We start from the raw sequence: 18702 nt of genomic DNA, 5'->3' as shown, positions 1-18702 counted from the left end.
GATTTTTACAGAGTATCAGAGTTACAGAAAGAGTTGTGCCAAATAATATTGTACTGAACCATTAAGGAAACTTTCATTTTTCAATATGCTCTTAAGGGCCTCAGTTGTTACTGAATCTTTCCTGACTTAAAGTGATGAGTGATTTCATCTAGTCATTGGTAGGCTGCCATGGAAAACACCTACAAACAGAATTGTAATAGCACATCTGAGTATGCAGGTGCATCTCTTCACAGATTATTTAAAACTAGTTTTCTGCGAACAATTAATTTGTCAAAAATCTGATTTCTTTTGGACATGAGCAAATTTATGCATTGATTCAAGTAGAATTCAGCAAATAATTTCAAATGAAGAAAGGGGTGACTTTTTTTTAAAAGATAATGTCAAAACATTTCATGATGATATTTTGTGAACAAAATATTGTGGCAGAATGACATGCCTCACACTGACAGCAAAGGTAAGGGTGTGGGTTGCAGAGTGCCAGATTTGCTCGACTGTATAGCACTGAATGTTGACCTATCTGAGTGTGGGACAAGGACTGGGCACAATGTCAGTGGAGCAGGCAGCAAGGGCAGATGTCTGGAGAGTGTGAATGCTCACAAGTAAATCCAGAACACCTGCCAAATACCATGGATATTAATTTTGGCTACTTGTTTTATCAGATGATCACAGATAGAAGAGCTGTTTGCATACACTGGAGGTGGACTTTAATTCGGTAAAAGCTCTTTGTGTGAGACATTCAGATCTGAGAGTCTGAGAGTTGTGGACTTAAAAAAAGACACTGAACTAAATTTTAAATCAACCCATCTGTATTTACCACTTCTGGTAGCAGACAGATTTCACAACCAGATTGGAATACAAGCTATTCTTGAGGTCACTAAAGATTTGAATCTGAGATATTACAAATACTGATGGAATTATAAGGTGATATTTCAGGTGGACTACAGACAAATCAGTAAAAAGCTTCATTAGCAAGACTCTTAAGTTTGACCACTGGATTGGGTTTTCCAAATATTGGTTATATCTTTGTATCGATTGTGAAATTCCACAGCACAAGATACATCAACAATGTATTGCCTTACAGTCAGTAATACTCCTGATCTTCATCAGCTTTTAACTGGCTGATGAGTTTGAACTGGTGCCCCAGCCTACAGAGTTGTACTCTGTAATGGATTCCTGTGCAAAGCCAAGAAAATCAGATTTGTGTTGAAGGGCCAGAGGCCTCAGGAGGTCAAAATAAAAGATGTCAACTCTCAAGTGGGTGTAGGTTACAAATTCTTTTACAATTCTTCCAAATTTGTTCTTCAAAAATAAATCTCTCCATGATTTCATATGTAAATACTTGCAAATAGGCATTGAGTGCCTGCTATTTTGTCCCCTTCTCCCAGAAGACTGTTTTATCTTTAGGAAAATGAACTATAACTATGTGCTTAAATTATAAAATTTAAATACTGTGCTGCAGATCTAGGAGCATGTCTGGTTCTTTCGATCCTTCAAAAGCTCACAGGATATGAACTGTAGTTAAGGCAAACCCATTGAGATCAGCTGAGAAAACCATTAACTGAAATACGTCATGCTGCCTATGGAATATGTATCAGTATCAATGTTTTGTGTGAAACCCTTCTAGAAGAACTGCTAGAATGTCTCCTAAAAACTGACATTTAACCACTGTAAAAACTTGTCTAAGGATAGGACTGACCACCTATTTCTCAAAGTTTCTGAACTGTAAGTAAATATCTCTCTAAAGTACACATTTAAGATTCTTTAAGGCTTGATTAGCCTTTGGTGAAATAGGATGTCAGCCACAATTATCCCTTATAGCTTTAAAATCTGAGTCATCATCAAGTTCAGTATGTTTTAAATTGACCACCTCAGATTGCTCTAAGCAGCAAGAATCCTCAGATAAAATTTTCTTGAATCTGACTCAAAGGCCCACTTTCTGAGCAGATCTTCCTTATTTCCAAACTGTGGATCACATGCAAGCCTTGTATCTTTGCTGGCATAGAGATTCATAATTAAAGCCAAAATCATATCTTGATTCTGGCAAATTAAACATGAATAACATTTGGAAAAAAATACACAGCTTTTTCATATTCATGCTTAACTACATGAGGGTACTTTCCTGGCCTGATTCTATGAGCATTTATGCCCTCTGCTCACATAGCAATACTAAAATTAACTATTGATATCACTATAGTGTTCTATACAGTGCAAGCATGACTGCAGGTTTTGGCATAAGATTTCTTTTAGCCAAAGGCAGAGTTTTGTTCAAAATTTCACCTGAACTATGTTTCCAAGAAGCTAAAATAAGGTGGTACATTTGTGGAAAATAATTTTATTTAGCGCTTTTTCCTTTTGCAAATTGTCTGTGAACAGATTTTGATTTTTGCTCTTTTTCTAGTTAATTGAAATTAAATGCTAAGTGCGTTATGCAACATATTTCTGTCTGTGAAATGTCCATGAACTTTGACTTTGTCTTTCACAACTCACTTATTATACATGGCGTACAGTGTGCAGTTTGTCATTTAAGTCATATGCTGTTGCTCCTCTTTCCTTATGGCATGACCAAAACTCTAGAAGCTTTAGTGGAAAAATAACCATATTGGTATGCAAATTTACTTATTCACACATGAATGGAGGGGGGGGGGGTGGTGCATGAGGAGCAACTATTCAAAATATTTGTGTGAGTGTCTCTGTATGGCAGAAAGCCAACAAAAGCAGGGACAAATATATATGACTCAGCAAATTACTTCAAATTTGTCAGCATTTTCACAAGTCAGTTCCTTGCTTCTTGTTCTGCTCTTAGGAAACAAATTGAACCTAAATTTTATACCTTTTGAATCAGTCATGTCAAAAAATGAAGCATTGTGTCAATCTGCCAGTTTACCTACTGGCTTTGGGAACTGCTTTGGACAGTTTTCTGTGTAAATGGCCTTTCTTTGCCATTTTGCTGCATCTCCTGTACGTCCAATTCCATAGACACCATCAGTTCAGCATTTCATTTATAATTCAAGTTGTCAGACTAAGGAATAAGACCACTAACATTCGATCTGGGGAAGATAAACACTGACTCAAATCTAAATGTAGTTACTCCTGCTATTAACACCATTAAAAAGCATAATAGTGCCATGATCAGACTTTATGTTCTATCTGGACTAGGGATGAACCTAAAGGACAGAAAGGACAGTCATGGGATTCTCCCTTTTTTTCATGCATTCATGAGTTTTTCCAAGCCATCTATTATGGGGTCCAATTTACAAGTTGCAGAGGGAAAGCTATGAAAGAACTCTAATTACCCTTTCCTTTTCCCCACATCCTTATTGACGAAGCCAATTCATAACTAGATGACTGGTTGCCAGTGCCTCTCTTGACTACAGATTTTTGAAATATTCATATGTCCCTATACATCTGTCTATATAGCAGAGCCTGCACAGTCCTTTTGTAAGTGACATTTCATGGTGAGAATTATGCCAGCACAAAATCATATGACTTGATGTCTGCTTCAGTGACATTAAACTCATAGTATAGGGTAGTGAAAAATAAAAAAATTATTTGCAGTAATTCTAATCTCATTTTTAGATTTATTCTAAATAGATTTATTTCTAACTAAATAATTCCAATTTATTCTATCTGGATCAGGCTGAGTTGTTTGCCAGATCACTCTTACATGTTAGATATCTTCTATTTCTCTCTGATTCAGAAATACTGGGAGAGCTGCCTCTCTCCTAGTATTTACAGTTTTTTCCCCCAGGTCCTGGTTAATTCATGAAAATGAAGGGGTACAAGAATGAAGAACAACACATGGAGAAAAGTAAACTTTATTTCAACTCAAAAGCTTTCAAACCAATTCACTTCACATTTCAGACAAATATTTGACATTGCTCTCAGAGCATTTCAAATAACATAGGGAACATATTGATTGAAGGTAAAAAACAATAACATTTGTGCAATTTTCAATACTTACTTGAGCTCCTGAGAATTAGCAGCCATAAGGGATTTTAATGTCTTGTCAGCTAATGGGCACCCAGAAACACTGAAAAGAAAATTCTATGTGTAATATTTTACTAAACCAAAACATTTATTTTTTCCTAAAACATCAACCTCCAGACAATCTATGACTTATAATGTGTAAAAAGATACTCTCTAATATATGGTTCTGGCAAAGGAGGAGTAGCCAATATAAGACTGTGGTTCTTAAATAACTGGAAAAAATTATCTAGTTAAGGGCAAAGGTTTTTAGCCCCTGTAAAACTTAGCATGAGGAGGCAATGGTACACAGAGTCCATCTTTTACGTTTCCTACATGAAGGACAGGTAGAGGATCTGGTCCATGTGGTTGGTAAAGACAGAAAATGCTTCCATGCTGCTCCCAAAGGAAAAGAAGGAAATTATTGTTGCAACCCCTAGGCTGACAGTAGGCTATTCTGAGGAAAATATTTAACATCCTTAGATTATAATAGCAGATCTATGAATTTCAAAGCCATTCATAGAGAGAGATGCATAAACCTCATTTATAATCACATGCAACAGCATCTGTGTAGAGACTGCTTGTACACTTAGGGAAATGCAAACTTTACTAAAGGACTTATCTGCAAGTCTCAGCTAAGAAATGCAGCTACACTAATAAGCATATGCTGCTTAACTCTGCATCAGTGGTTTGAGTCCCAATGTTCACAAATATAACAAAACCAGGAAAAACAGCCACGTTTCTGTATGGATTATTTTCTGCAAATTACTTTTGAATACTTATCCATGGTTAGTATAAAAACGTTCAAAGATACATTAGCTAAAAGCAGCTCTGTTTCCTGTTCTGGGCTTCCTGTTGTTTCTTACCTGCGGTGTGAGGCGTAGTTTCCTGTTACATGACCGCTACCATCACATCCTGGAGTTGGACAGCTGTGCAAAGAAGAAGCAATGAGAAATTAGAGTATGTATAATACACCACATAGCTCACCATACACAGCAGTGAATTATGTAATGATCCTTAGGGCAATCACGTTCGTCATTACACATTTCAACACTATCACGACACTGCAAAAAACTAGCAAAACTTCACTTCTATTTTTTAAATATTACTTGAAGCACAGATTAAAAGAATTTTTCCTATTTCCACAATGCAAATAAGTCAAAACCTTATTTTTTATCAATGCAGTGTTAAACCATCATGCTTTGGATAGATATTTTGGTTACAATGTGGGTTATTAAAAAGACAAGTTCATTATTGTTAAGAAATTTTGACAGCAATTCATAACGTTAGTGCTGAAGTTTCTGATCTGACCTCCTATATAACACAGGCCACAGGACAGTAATATTCAAAATAATTCCTTGACTTCTGACTAAAATCCGGGACCCTCTTTAGAAACACATCCAATATTTATTTGCTGATACAAGTGAGAAATTTGGTGTTACGGTTGGTTGCAGAACAGAAAGCACCTCAAGTTGACACAGGTGAAGTTCAGAATGAGCACATAAGTTTTTCAAGACATTTCAGAGCTGAACTGAGAAGTGATACAAAGGTGGTTGTTGTGGTTTAGGAATAGTACTCCCCAATTCAGTGCTCCCATTGAGACTCTCCAAACCACGTGCTGCTCGCTTGACACACCAGCCACACCCCTTTCCCCTCCCCTTCCAGTGAGCTGGAGAGGAGAATTGGAGGCACAAAAGGTGCAAACCACAGGTTAAGAACAATTTACTGGAAACACCAATGAGATAAGAAAATTAACAGTAACAGCAACAATACTAATAACAAAATGTACAAGATAGGCCAACAAGTCACACATGGTTGCTCAGAACTGGCATTATTCCCCGTTCCCTCCACCACACTCTACTAGAAGGAATCCTTTCTCCTCTGGAGAGTCTTCCTTTCCCCTGCCCCTGGCAGTGATTGAGGTGGTATAGAATAACCTCCAGATCCTAACCATGCCCTTCTCCTGGCTACTGCCAAAATTAACCCTGTCCTGGCCGGAACCAGGACAGTGATGTGCATTTAGCAGAACAGATGCCAAGACTTGGAGGTATGCTTGACCTGGAGAAGATGTTAGAGCTTCTGTTTTTCCTCAGCCCTTCTTCAGTCATAACACTGAATTCATTTATCAAATTGGGATACAGTTCTCTGCAAAAGGGCAAAGATATCAAGAAATGCAACTTGTACATGGAGGGTGAGGTGAATTAAATATATCTTTGCACAGTACTTTAAAACACCCTAACACTAATCCTTATAAAGAACTGGTTTTATCTCACTGGGCATATGGATAAAAAGGGCAAGCAGGCACTGTACAAAAAATGCTAGCTAGAGCTCCATGCTAATGAACAAGGGGTGCCTGAGAAGCTCACCTGGCTATTTTCTCTTAGTGGCAGAATGTTAGGAGGTTTTTCAAATCTGTAAAAAAGCCTTAGGAAGACATCATCCTCATTTTCACAGCCCATTTCAACCTGAGCAATGCAGTTATGGGCAACAGAATTAACATGGAAAAATAGAAAGCAATGCTAGAAGGAGGTATCGAACAACAGTTCATTGCAACTGACCTAACCATGTTAGAAAATTTTTCTCTGCAAGTGCTTATGTCATTTTAAAAACTTCCTCATGATGGAGCCAGCTGTACTGAATTGTTCTGTACAATTTCTGAGCTCAGTGGGGTCATAGAAACACAGTCTGATCCCTATATTATCTATGGATTCTTCTGATAAATTAAAATTACTTCTTGTTTAATTTTCTGCACAACTACATTTTCGATACCTATTTCTACTCACTGTTTGAAAATAATATAGTAAAACCACTGTAAGCTGATCAATGCCCTAGTATGTTATTATTGAGGAGAGTAGAAAAGTATTTTACAGACATCTCAAAACAGGTCAATATCACAAAGGAATAAATATTCCAAAAGAAAAGCCATTAGTCTCCAGCAAATAAACTCTCAGTGATTTTTGTATGCATTTGTTTCAGAAGAAGAGGCAAAACAAACCTGACCTGTAGCAATTTAGGTCATGAACTACAACTGCAGATATAATGTGGTGAGTAGACAACATGCAGACTGCATGACATGAGGTGAAAGAATCACTCTTCACAGCAGCTTGCCCCAGGGAAATGTAAATTCTAGAGACATAGTCAGATCTAACTGTTTCACTGCCATTGAGTCTGGAGAGCAGGACACAAGTTGCTGGGATGTGACTTGTTTGTTTATGGGTGAGCCTGCAGTGATATGTTATAGACTATCATGACTAAGTGATGCAGACCGCACTTTTCTAGAGAGACCTATTCTGGTTTGGGACAAAACATACTAAAAATGGTTGTTGAGTCCTAGTTGACTAGTACAGTGAAAACTCTGCATTGATATCAAAACGATGTTGACATGAACCCTAAGGGGTTTTCTGAAGAGCCTAGATGAGAGTTTAAAAAGTGGCCAGTGTTAGGGTCAATTTTATGAACAATTTAGCTTGGAACAATTTTAGTGAACAATTTAAACTGAAACAAGGTGTTGCATGCAGAAACATTTGATAGAATTTATTTTCAGTTTTAGATAGGAAAATTTTGGTACTTAAGACAGAACAAATGCATCTCAGTACTTGGGAAAAGAGAGTATTAACCTATTCTCCTGGAGCATGAATTTGGACATCCACTGGATTTTCAGCAGGACAGAATAACTAACTCTTTTTTGAAGGAAACAGATGAAGGACATAAACATAGATTTCCTACATGTTAGAAAAAAACCTGGGACAGTTTCTATCTTGTATTTTGTCTTTTTATGAACTCTACATGTTTCCTGTCTGAGGAATCCTGACCACTTCAACGCAAGCTCTCACCAATGGATCTGTAGGGATAATTGTTCAATTAAAGTTTACTTAATTATGTCAGCATAAACAGAGCCAATCTGTAACATGCTACAAAACCGTGTGTTTTGTAGAAGGAGCCCACTTGTTACCTATCTATCTGAAGAATGAGTGGCACTCAGTATAATGTCAGTCATGAATCTGTCCAGACCTCCAGACGTACCCTGGCTTGCCTCAGCAACAAATCTCACGTCTATCCAGTTGCACACCTGAAATATGGAACTAAATACCTGCAGGGAACTGTGCAAGTCTCCCTGTTCAGCTCCTATAAATCTACTCCAAACCAGAAGTCAGAACAACCGTGTAGTCAGTCTTTACCAAGGCAAAGGAAAATGTGGCACTTTTTGTGACTCACGTGATGAGTTCCTTTTTGAGATCTCTTGAATGGAGCTTGGGTTTAGGACTTGGTATGGAGACGTCTCCTGGATACTTCTTTTCCTCCATATTTTCTGGAGAGTTCACTGGATCTTTCTGAAATATTAGATGAGAAAGTGACAAAAGGTTTCTCTCTTCAAGTCCTCCCACGCGTTCAAGAAATAATTTGCCATGGCAAGAAGAAAACCTCTTGTAAAACTTAAAAAAAAATAAAAATTAAAAAGAAATTATGGAGAGAAATTAAGAAAGCTTAGTACATCATAGTTTCAGGTTCTAATAGGTTGACTTCTAAAAATGTTGTGAAAGGATTTCTGAAGGCAAATGCTGGTTTAAGCTGTACAAGGGGAAAATTGAGTTTCAATTTATAAAATGGTGATAGAGGCTAAAGAGAAGTACATAGAGAAAATAAAACTGGTTGTTGAATATATAGAGGCAAACAAGACTTTGGCAAGTATGTTCTTGTTTTTTTCTGTATAAGAACATCACTGAGTTTTGTATACAGTTGATATGAGGACCGTTGTACTGTGAATTATAAAACTGCAGCCATAAATTTTAAAGAAATTACTGTTTTATGTAAGCATATGTAAATGCAAAGCTTTTTAGATCCGTAGAACGGATTGGCTTGTTATCTTATTCAGAGAGCAGATTCTTGTTAAAATAAAAATTATGAGAACAAAACCACTTTGAAGTTTTCTTAGTAGGAGGCTGCTAAGGGTAGTTCTTGATTTCTACTAGTTGTATATCAAAATTATCACTGCTGCTGGGCTGTTTGGTGAATGGTATGAACTACGAGCATTCACTCCCTTGGGAAGGCATTTTGGGAATTTGGAGTCCTGAAAGGAAATTACATTTTTATTTTCTGAAAAATCTCTTCGATCACTTCAAAATAGCTTGGTTTATAATGTTTTGAGACTTAATTATCATTAATTTATCATTATTTATCATCATTCAATTATCATTATTCTTATGAAAGATAAGTATTTCCTTTCTGGAGGGATGCTGTGTGGCTATTTTATCATTCAAGAGTTCTCTAAAGCCTATAGCATCAGTTATCAAACCTCTATTAATCCCTTCTGGGACTTCATGCTGGTTTTGTGATTCCATTCCAATACCCAGATAGGTATTGCCCAGAGATTACCATCTGTGGGAGCAGAAACTGCTGCCTGTGGTTGAAAGGAGAGGGTCCCAGCTCCTGCTAAACTCATGGGGCTGATGCTCTGGGCTTGTGCAGCTGACAAATGTGCCAGGACAGAGGGACAGGGATGTCTTCAGAGCTGTTAACACAGAGTGGAGGGCTGAACAGAACCTGGACTGAAAATGGAGATTCTGCCTAATGGGACTTGTAAGCTCTGCAGGGGTGTTTCTTCTGATAAAGCTTCCATATGGTCCTCAATTCTGGCAGCTCATCTTTGCCTGTTTGGAGGCTGGATCCTCAATATGACTTCCTTCTGCTTTCTGCTATTGGCTACCTACAGTCTACTGAAACTCACACTATCCATACATATAGAAACAATGCCATATTATTGCTACATTGATTACTACTGATTTTTGCAACCACATTTGTGGGGTTAGTTTGTTTGGGAATAATCTAATCTGCTACAAATATAGAAAGTAAAAATAGATATGTTCAGCTTTTCTAAACGCTCTTTCACAGTAATTATCTAGTAATTATTTTAGAGAAATAGAAAACCCCTCATATGTCTCAGGCTTTTAGAATTTTATTTCTAAAGGAAAACTTCATATAAGGAACATTAGAGAAAAAAACTATGAAAGGTCTTGACAAAATGTTAGTACAGAAATAATAAATGGTTGAAAGTCCTCCAAACATGGAAATGAAAATGCTAAAATACAAGACTGGAAAAATAGATGTCAGCTTTGTTCAAGATTCAAGAAACGTCAAAGACACTTTTCCAAAGTTGAGTTAAATCTTGGTTCCAGTGACATATGGTGGTGGTTTTGCCCCTGCAAGCTGCAGAATGTGGATTTGAACTCCTGACTACTGCTGTCCACAAGTTCTGACCTACCTTTCTTACAAACACATAATTGCAAGCAGGGATCATCACCAGTATAAGCTATTGTAAAATCAAAAGCTCCTCAAAATAAAAACAAAATGGTAACCCTCTGTTGCCAGCTGGAAGGGATCAGATGTCAAAATAACTCCAAAAAAACACAGGTAAAATGGTTTCCTCTTAATTTAATGGAGGTTGAAGAAGGTCACCTTATTGTTTTCTGTCTAACAACTAACTGACAGGCTATATCTGTATCACTGAACTGAGGACCAATGTTGTATTTCTAAAAATTCAATGCATGCCTTGGCTGGATCCTAACTGTGTATCAAAACTGGGGCCCACAACAGCCTACTCAGATGTAGAACTGAGAGAAGTCTGGAGTAGAAGGTGGTGGAAAGACCCCTCCACTGCGATCCTGAGCTGTGTGATGGACCTCAGAAGGCACCTGCAGCACACCAGAGTAGCCACAACTGTTTGGGCTGCAGGATATATTAATATTTTCATATATGTAACTTGTGTTCTTTATCTCACACAAAAGATATCTCTTGATCTTTTGCTGGTGATGGACCAGGAACTTATGTTTGTCTGAGTTTTTCATGATGTCACTGTTTGATACCCATTACACAGACTAGACTAATGGAGAATTATGTATATCAAGGCTTGACAAAATGCTACAGTATTGCAGTTCACAGCTTCATTTAATGATGTTTCACTGAGTCATTTAACAAAAATAAGATTTCACAATGAAGACTAACATGAGTACTAAAGCTACGAGTATAAGTGATACTAGAGGGTTTAGAATTGAAGTATTTTCATTTTCTATACTGATTTTTTTTTTCAAATCTTAATAATAAATTTCCTGAATTGAGTTATTAAGATTTGTAATTTTTTTAAATGGATAGCTATACGCACATACATACATACATAAGCATCAATAGTTCTACGGTAACTCCTCTTTTGAAAAATAAAAAATCTAATAAGGAACAAAGTGTGAATACAGGTTTTTTCCTAGTTAACAACCCTTAGTATATTTCCCAGAATGAAAGAGGTATATAGACATTTAAACAGGTGACTTCTTCAGCACAGTCTTAGCATCTTGGGGACCACTTGATATCACTCAAACAGCATGAAATCTTCAGATGTGTAGAAGCTGCAAAAGTAGCACAGTGCAAAGGAAATGTAGGCAAAAAATGCCAAAATTCTGCCTTTCTAGGACCTTACATCACTAAATGTGGCCCAAAAGGGGTTGCATCTCTGAAACACAGAAGATAAGAAATAAAGATCAAATATTTCTTGATCCTCTGCACTTAAGACTGAGAGTAGAGCATCATATCTTGGCTTGTGTGCTTCTCCAGCTACTTAGCTTAGACAATCCTTTGGGAAAACACCTTTAGCATCTTCCACTTTCTGGTGTGTTAGCTGATGGTTGTCACAGCTAGTCAAGTCCAACTGTATGTATAATTTTTTCTTTTCCCATTTGAATGGATTTATAGTTAAATGCTATCAAAAATCTAACAAATTCTAGACTAAAGAAAAATCAGAACCAGACCATTAGTCCAAACACCACTATTTCCTGCGAAGGGCATGTGTATATCCATGCATGCACACGAAAGAAAGCAAGCAATGATACTCCATTAATGTACAGATGGAAGTTTATATTGATTTCAGCAAAGATCAGAACATAATGGTAACATGAATAACAGATAATAGCATCTGGCACTTTTAACATTTTTAAGCCCTGAAATCTTTGGAGAACTGACAGTTGAACTAACTGACAGCTCTAGTTATTTCTCAGCGCTTTCCTTTTGGAGAGATTTTGAGCTTTTTCCAAATTCAGATTTTTTTTTTTAAGGGGGCATCTGGACAGGCTATTTTGCTGAGAAGGAGAGAGACAATATTTTCTGGAAATTACCACCAAAATTAAGCAACTGTTGTGCATATGAACCAGATAACAATGAATTAGAAATAGATATAATCAGTCATTTTCTTTGCATGAGGATAGCTGCCAGTCTTGATTTTGAAAACAGAGCCTCTGGCCCTGACATCACTGGACATATCAAGGTTCCCTGGGATGGCAAAAGCTCACAGCAGAGATCTGCAGCCAGATCTTCCATTAGGGACAAACTATACAGTGTCAAAGCACTGAGTGCAAGGGGCAGCAGAGCCTGAGTGCATCAGACCATTATGTCCTATCATGTTGTTTAGTTGCCTCCAGCTCCCTGTGCTGGGCAGGAAAACAGCCAGACACCCATCACAGCCTTCCAAAAGCCAAGCATGGGTGGGGGGCATGTGGAGGTGCTCCTCCTGCCGTGGCTCTTCTGCTGAGCTGTGGTGGCAGCAGGGAGAAGGTGTCATGACAGGCCCCCTGCCAAGTCTGTGACACCTATTGATCCCCTGCAGCAAGGCAGTCAGTCCTTTCAAACCTTGCTCGTTTACCAGCATGAATGGGGAAGAGCCTGAGTCCCCAGCCTCCTACCTCATGTCAAACCCATTCCAAAACCCTGATACAGGGATTGTGCTCTCATTGGTGAGCTAAGAACCACCATTAGCCCCAAAGAAGAGACTGCAAAGGGCTCTTCAAGACAATCTAGCCTTCAAGAAGTGTAAGCTTTTTCAGCAGTCACATTGTAACAGACTACCCAGTGCTGATTGACTTTTTTCTTCACACAACTGAATTATCTTCTAACTTCTGGTGGTTTTGGAATTAAGGCCTGGATTCCCTAATCTCAGCCCTAAATACTAAAAGCTAGTGTCAGTTTTGATATTTCAACAAAAGGTAATTTCATAATAAATATAATGTTCAAATGCTATTCTTTTGTATATAAAACCAAATGGGGAGTAAAGTATTTGAGGCTGTATAAAACCTCCTAACTGGACATCTTTTAGTCTGTTTCAGAAAGCTATAATGTAGGCTTGTCCATGTTAATTACTAGGATTTTATCTTATTAGGTTTTTAAAGATCTGGTGGTCCCTTCCTGATTTAACAAAAATGCAAGCAGTCCATATTCTGACAGTCAAGCTCAAGAGAAATTAATAAATCCAAACTTGCTAGGAGGATAGAGGAATAAGAAGGAAAGACTGAAGTAGACTATGCTGCTTTGTTGTCAACACAGGGTAAACAGATATGTAAGAGTAAAAGAAACAAAACCAAAATCAAGACAGTTATCGAATTGGAAGTGGCACTCTAGAAGATTAGTCATAGAAGTTTCAAGTTGGAGATCTAAAGCTTACTGGAAGAGATTTCTTGAAGTATGTTAAATGTAAATAAAAAGTTTTCCACTGAAAGAATATTGCAGGCAAGGTTCTAAGCACGTGTTTTAAATGCTTAGATTACGAGTTATCTGGAATTATGAAGAGTTGGTGTGGAAAAACTGCTTTTTGTTTCAGCATGAAAGAATTGCCTTGGTTTGATTTTGTTTGTTGGGGTTATTTTTGGTTTGTTTTTCTTTTTTACCCAGTAATCCCTAGTCCATTTGGGTGTATGTGCTACAGGACTGAGCCATTGGAAACAAAATTTAAAAAGCAATCTCTAATGATGGATACTTTTGATTCCCTTATCTTAGAGACTTATAGACATTAACAAGCAGGCTCTGAGAGAAAGATTTTTCAAAGTGAGTAACGATTTTTTGTGCCATATCCAAGAGACCACTAAACCAGCTCAGTGTTCACAAGCCTCTACCTGTGGAAATTGATTCCCTTTAAATGCACTAGGTGGTCCCCAAGACCATCATATGGTCCCTCATTCAAGGGAAAAAGTCATTCGGAAACTAAAAAAATACCTCTTTTTCTTCTTCTTTCCTGCCATGGGTCTTGCTGTAGTTGATTGGTGTATCCCAGCCTTCCTGTTCACAAAGAGCCTGGTAGAAGGCTGCATTTACCAGGATGCTGCTTGCTTTGAAAGGAGAAGAGGAAGGAGTGGGAAGTGCTGTGCTGGAAGAAGTGAGAGGCATAACTTTGTCTTGGCTGCGATTCTTTTTCATGCTCAAATCCAGAGTGCCATTTTCATCCACTTCTATCTCAGCTCCCTGACATGCAACAGGAAATAGAGACATGTTTAGATATGGACATGGCAAGGCTGTAAAATAACCATGTGGTGCTTTTAAAGGATAAATATAAATGCACGCTTTTATTTAAATTTATCTGAATCTAAACCCAGCTTTTCGATTTATGTCAGTTAATGTCCAACTCTTAGGCAGACTTAAGGGTAGCTTCAGTAATGGTGTCCTGCATCTCAGCTTAAACATAGTAAGTAGAATTTAAATAAGATGCCTTAAACCATAACCTATACACCCTAAATCTAGTTTTATTTAAAAAAAGTTTAGCTTTAAATCTTCTTGATCTTTTCACTCTTACAGAGAACTATGACCCCAATTCACAGTTAAAAGCATTAATGCATTGTTTAGGTCATCAACAGCATTACTATTATATATCCTCCCTTCCCCCACACCCTGGAAACATTACAACATCTGCATCATGGGGGGGAAAGGAGGGGGGAAGAAATATGTCTAAAAGTAAAACAATAGGAGAAATTTTCACTAGGGTTTTCTACATCACTTTAGATAACATATGGCCTTAATCATAATTTGAGTAGGCTACTAAGGCACAGGTATGTACTGAGACCACTTGAGTGAGAGGTACAGGAGGATCTTGAGGAGGTTCTCCCTGATGGGGACTATCTGCATGAGTTAACAAAGCCTTTGCTACCTGGAAAGTACAGCAAAAAGCAGCCTCTAATTGCAGAGGTGTGTGCAGTTTGGGGAAAGACACAACTTCTCTTTCCAGTCTGTCAGAAGCTCTCATATCAGCTTTCAGAGCAGCTTCTCCTCACAACAAGGGGCAAGTGATGCTTGGCTGTACAAGAAGAACAAGAAAAGGAAACCTCACTATCCTGCCTCATCCTGCCTGATCTCAGAAAAAGATGACAAACTCCTCTTGTAATGATAAAACGCTGCTGAAAGTGCGGCTTACTAATGGAAACAACAAAAAATTTCCCTTCATGCTCAATATGTTATGCTGTATATTGACAGATTTTTTTTTATATAGGGATGAATACAAGACTAGTCCTTGCTGTTGCCAACAATTACTGAAGTTAAGTAGGGGAAGAGATAAAAGATGGCTTCTGGAGGAGTACTCAGTAGTCTAGTTCAGTGTGTTGCCCTGAATAAGGTGGAAAACATTTAAAGACCATGGAGATAAATAGCAGTGTCCTACATCTACACATAGGATGCTTTAATTAACACTGCTCTTTGCCTTCCTGTTATTGCCATCACTACTATTTTTCATTTGTATCACCACAAAGCTCAGATAGCACTTGGGAATTTGGGGCTAGATATGGTAGGTGCTGTATAACTGTAGGAGACAGTTATATAAACAAGATTTCCTACCTTAAGAAACTTAAAAGTAAACTAATAGTGTAAGTGAATCACCTAGAAGTTGTGTTGTAAACAGAAAAGAGAGAGGTATATCCAGGGGGTAAGATTTTCCATCTTTCTTAGACCTCTTCCTCAGGAAGACACTGGCAGAAAGAGTCTCTTTCTCTTTCTTCCCAATAAATATTGCTGGGGTTTAATGATTAGTGATTAACACCATTTAGTGGTTAAAGATAGGACAGTGAAACTTATCCTTGCTCAAGGATCTTAAAAACAGTTGCGGTGAAACAGCGAATTCTCCCCCTGTGTTGAAAGTGTGACATGGCCACTGTAGTTGGACTATGGGTGTAAGCTTCCTTCATGCAGCCCTATCTTCTACCACTACCAGTGAGGACTCATTTAAAGGTAAATCTTTTTAATCAGAAGGAAAATTCTGGTAGAAGATAACAGTTTAGGGCCCAACAACCTCTCCTCACTGAGACAGCCTGACTCCATTTTGTATCCATGAGCCCAACACAGATGCCCACCTAGACCGAAGCGCTACCAAGCCATCTGCTTGCCCCTGGTTCAGAAACTCAGGCACCTCTTATGTTTGCTTCTCCTGCATAACAAAGTTCCCATTTTCAATCATACAGCTTAAAAAGAGAGATGTTTTATTATATTTATGGGAAGTAAATACACTTCTAATATGTTCATACTAAGACGCTTTGGTTATATCTTTCTACCCCTTTTTAGTAAATAGTTTAATCTCCTGTGATAGTTTTAAGCCCTGAATTTGACAGTGCAGCTTATCCTGGATAATAACTTACTAACCACAACATCTTATGCCATCTGTATAATATCAAATACATTTTTATACCAGCATTAATAAACCTTAGTTACAAAAATCCAAGATATTAACTATATCAGTGCCAAGCGCACACTCCAGGATCTGACAATATAGCTCTGCCATGATCACCCTAGTGTTTTTTGGCTTCATAGCTGAAATGTAACTATAGCAATGAAACAGAGCTACAGTAATCAAGTTTAATGACCAATGTAAAGTAAAATGCTAAATATTGTAGTTGCTGACATTTTTCATAATAAAAAAACTTGGGTTAAGTCTGCACAACCAACATTCACATAAAATTCCAGACCTCTGTGACAGATGGCTTAGGAAAGGAAGCCATGTGACTGGGCTGTGGTAGTTTTATAGTGCAAAACCAATAAATAGAGCAGATTCTCTGTCACTGACAAAATATCAACTACTCAGAAGGCAACAGCAACAACAAAAAAGGACAAAACCCAATCAAGGTCCCTTCCTCAATGCAACTTATCACAGAACAATATCAGAAAATCATTGTCTCTGAGAAACAGATACCATTAGCCTCCACAAGGAGCTCTGGCTGATAAGCAGAACATTTCCTAACATGGATATTTAAAGCTTTCTCAACACTTGCCTGAAATTCATGTAGAAGTTGGGTTGTCCAATACGTGCCTAATTCTAATCAGAGAAAGCTGGGTTGTGTGTTTGTGAAGTAGCATGCAGATGGGGTTTAAGTGAGCTCACAGATGCACACAACAATTAAATAAAGTCATGGGTAAAATATCCCCCTTTGCCCATTGCAGGATGGATCACACGTTTACAGCATGGCTTTTTATTCAGAATGATATAAAAGAGCTATTGCTTTGCTGCCTTCATATCAAACTCCAAATGGCAGAGCAAAAAGAAGGAAGTCAGAGGTACTGCTCCAGTTTGTATTCCTACTCTCATCCTACCCTCCTCTCAATATGTCTCCTTTGCTTGTTTTACCACATTTATTTTTATATTAATTTTAAAATGGAACTAAAAAGACAAAAATGACAAATAAAAAAAATGCTAGAGCAGTGCTATGACATGCTGACAGAAAATGGCACTCGCTATGCTTAGCTCAGGCTTGTAAAGGCTGTGTTCTCAGTGGAGGCAAGATCTTATTACTGTTGACTCTTGTGCATGTGTGAACAGGCCTATATTTATCCATTTATCATGACATACTTAAAATATAGTTACCAAAACAATGTAAACTGTTCTGACTCTTCCTTAAAAATATAAGCAAAACAAAGATGTGTGTCTTATTATTCCCTAACTAATATTAGTTTGCAACTGTGTAAATCTTTGGACTCTAATTTTGTTCTTATTTACATTTACATTTACACTGGTGTAAGCCAGGAAAATATTCACTGAAGCAATGAAGAAAATCAGTGAGTGTAAGATGATACATGGTCTCTATCCACTACAAGTGCTTTGTACTTTAAAGTCAATCTTTCTCAGCCTCCTTTATTATTTCATGAATAAATATTACAGAATATTTTCTAGTACTTCATTAAGTCTTGTCCTTAGAAAGGTACTACAACAGCTAGGACAATAAAGGATTGTGGTTTTTTGTGCTAAATTTCTCCTGAATTTTTCCATATGCTTTTGGTCCATCTGATCACTCACATTTAATATTCTCCAGTTTGTCTCCAGTAATGATTACAAGTTAAGCTTTATCTCATAACTGGATCAGAAAGAGTAAATTATTGTGTCTGCATGGATCTTATTTCAAACCTGTGACATTAGGGAGATTGTATCATGACATTTAAGGGATTCTATGTATTCTTTCGTTGGCATCGGCCATACAATTTAATACTAAGTAAGTCCAAGGAAACAACACAATCAATGACTTTGCATTCCCCCCAGCAGTTCAGTCTGGTTTGGAAAGCTCAAAAAAGCTCTTAAGTTCTGGTATTGGGAGTAACTTTGAGACTTGTGTCTTGCATTGTGTATGAATACTATTCTTAATGCAAGTCCACCCAAAAGAGTACAATCTTTTCTATTCCCAGCCAACAAAAACATGTCCACCTAGTCCTCAGCTCTTCACACTTTAATTTAAGCAATTTAGTCCTTCTGCAGCAAATTAAAACACTAATTTGAGTCAAAACAAGAAAACTTGTAACAGCCCAGCAACATCTGAGACAAGAATGGAGTCTCAATTTCAGCCCAAAGCAGTTCACAAATTAAAAAAAACTAGCCAATAATGTACTCAGAGAGCAATATGCACAGCAGTATTACAGGATGGTACCTTGAATGATTTTTCATCCTGTATTTAGGCTTTAAGGTATTTGGAG

The 18702-nt window shown here is 37.6% G+C and overlaps 1 protein-coding gene across 6 annotated transcripts in view; it reads right to left on the bottom strand.

Annotated features, from left to right (window-relative positions):
• Nucleotides 1-18702, bottom strand: part of ST18 (ST18 C2H2C-type zinc finger transcription factor) — a 189076-nt gene that overhangs the window by 11853 nt on the left and 158521 nt on the right. For all 6 annotated transcript variants that reach the window (XM_032702132.1, XM_032702141.1, XM_032702175.1 and 3 more), the window contains 4 exons: nucleotides 13987-14232; nucleotides 8179-8294; nucleotides 4830-4892; nucleotides 3962-4030 (listed from right to left, as the gene is read on the bottom strand). In XM_032702132.1, coding sequence (XP_032558023.1) covers nucleotides 3962-4030; nucleotides 4830-4892; nucleotides 8179-8294; nucleotides 13987-14232 — 494 coding nt within the window. The remainder of the gene's footprint in view (nucleotides 1-3961; nucleotides 4031-4829; nucleotides 4893-8178; nucleotides 8295-13986; nucleotides 14233-18702) is intronic.

The sequence above is a fragment of the Chiroxiphia lanceolata genome, chromosome 1 (genome assembly GCF_009829145.1).
Source record: "Chiroxiphia lanceolata isolate bChiLan1 chromosome 1, bChiLan1.pri, whole genome shotgun sequence".
NCBI classification, from domain to species: domain Eukaryota; kingdom Metazoa; phylum Chordata; class Aves; order Passeriformes; family Pipridae; genus Chiroxiphia; species Chiroxiphia lanceolata.
Note: the sequence above shows the minus strand (reverse complement) of the source record. Positions and strands in the feature narration are given on the sequence as shown.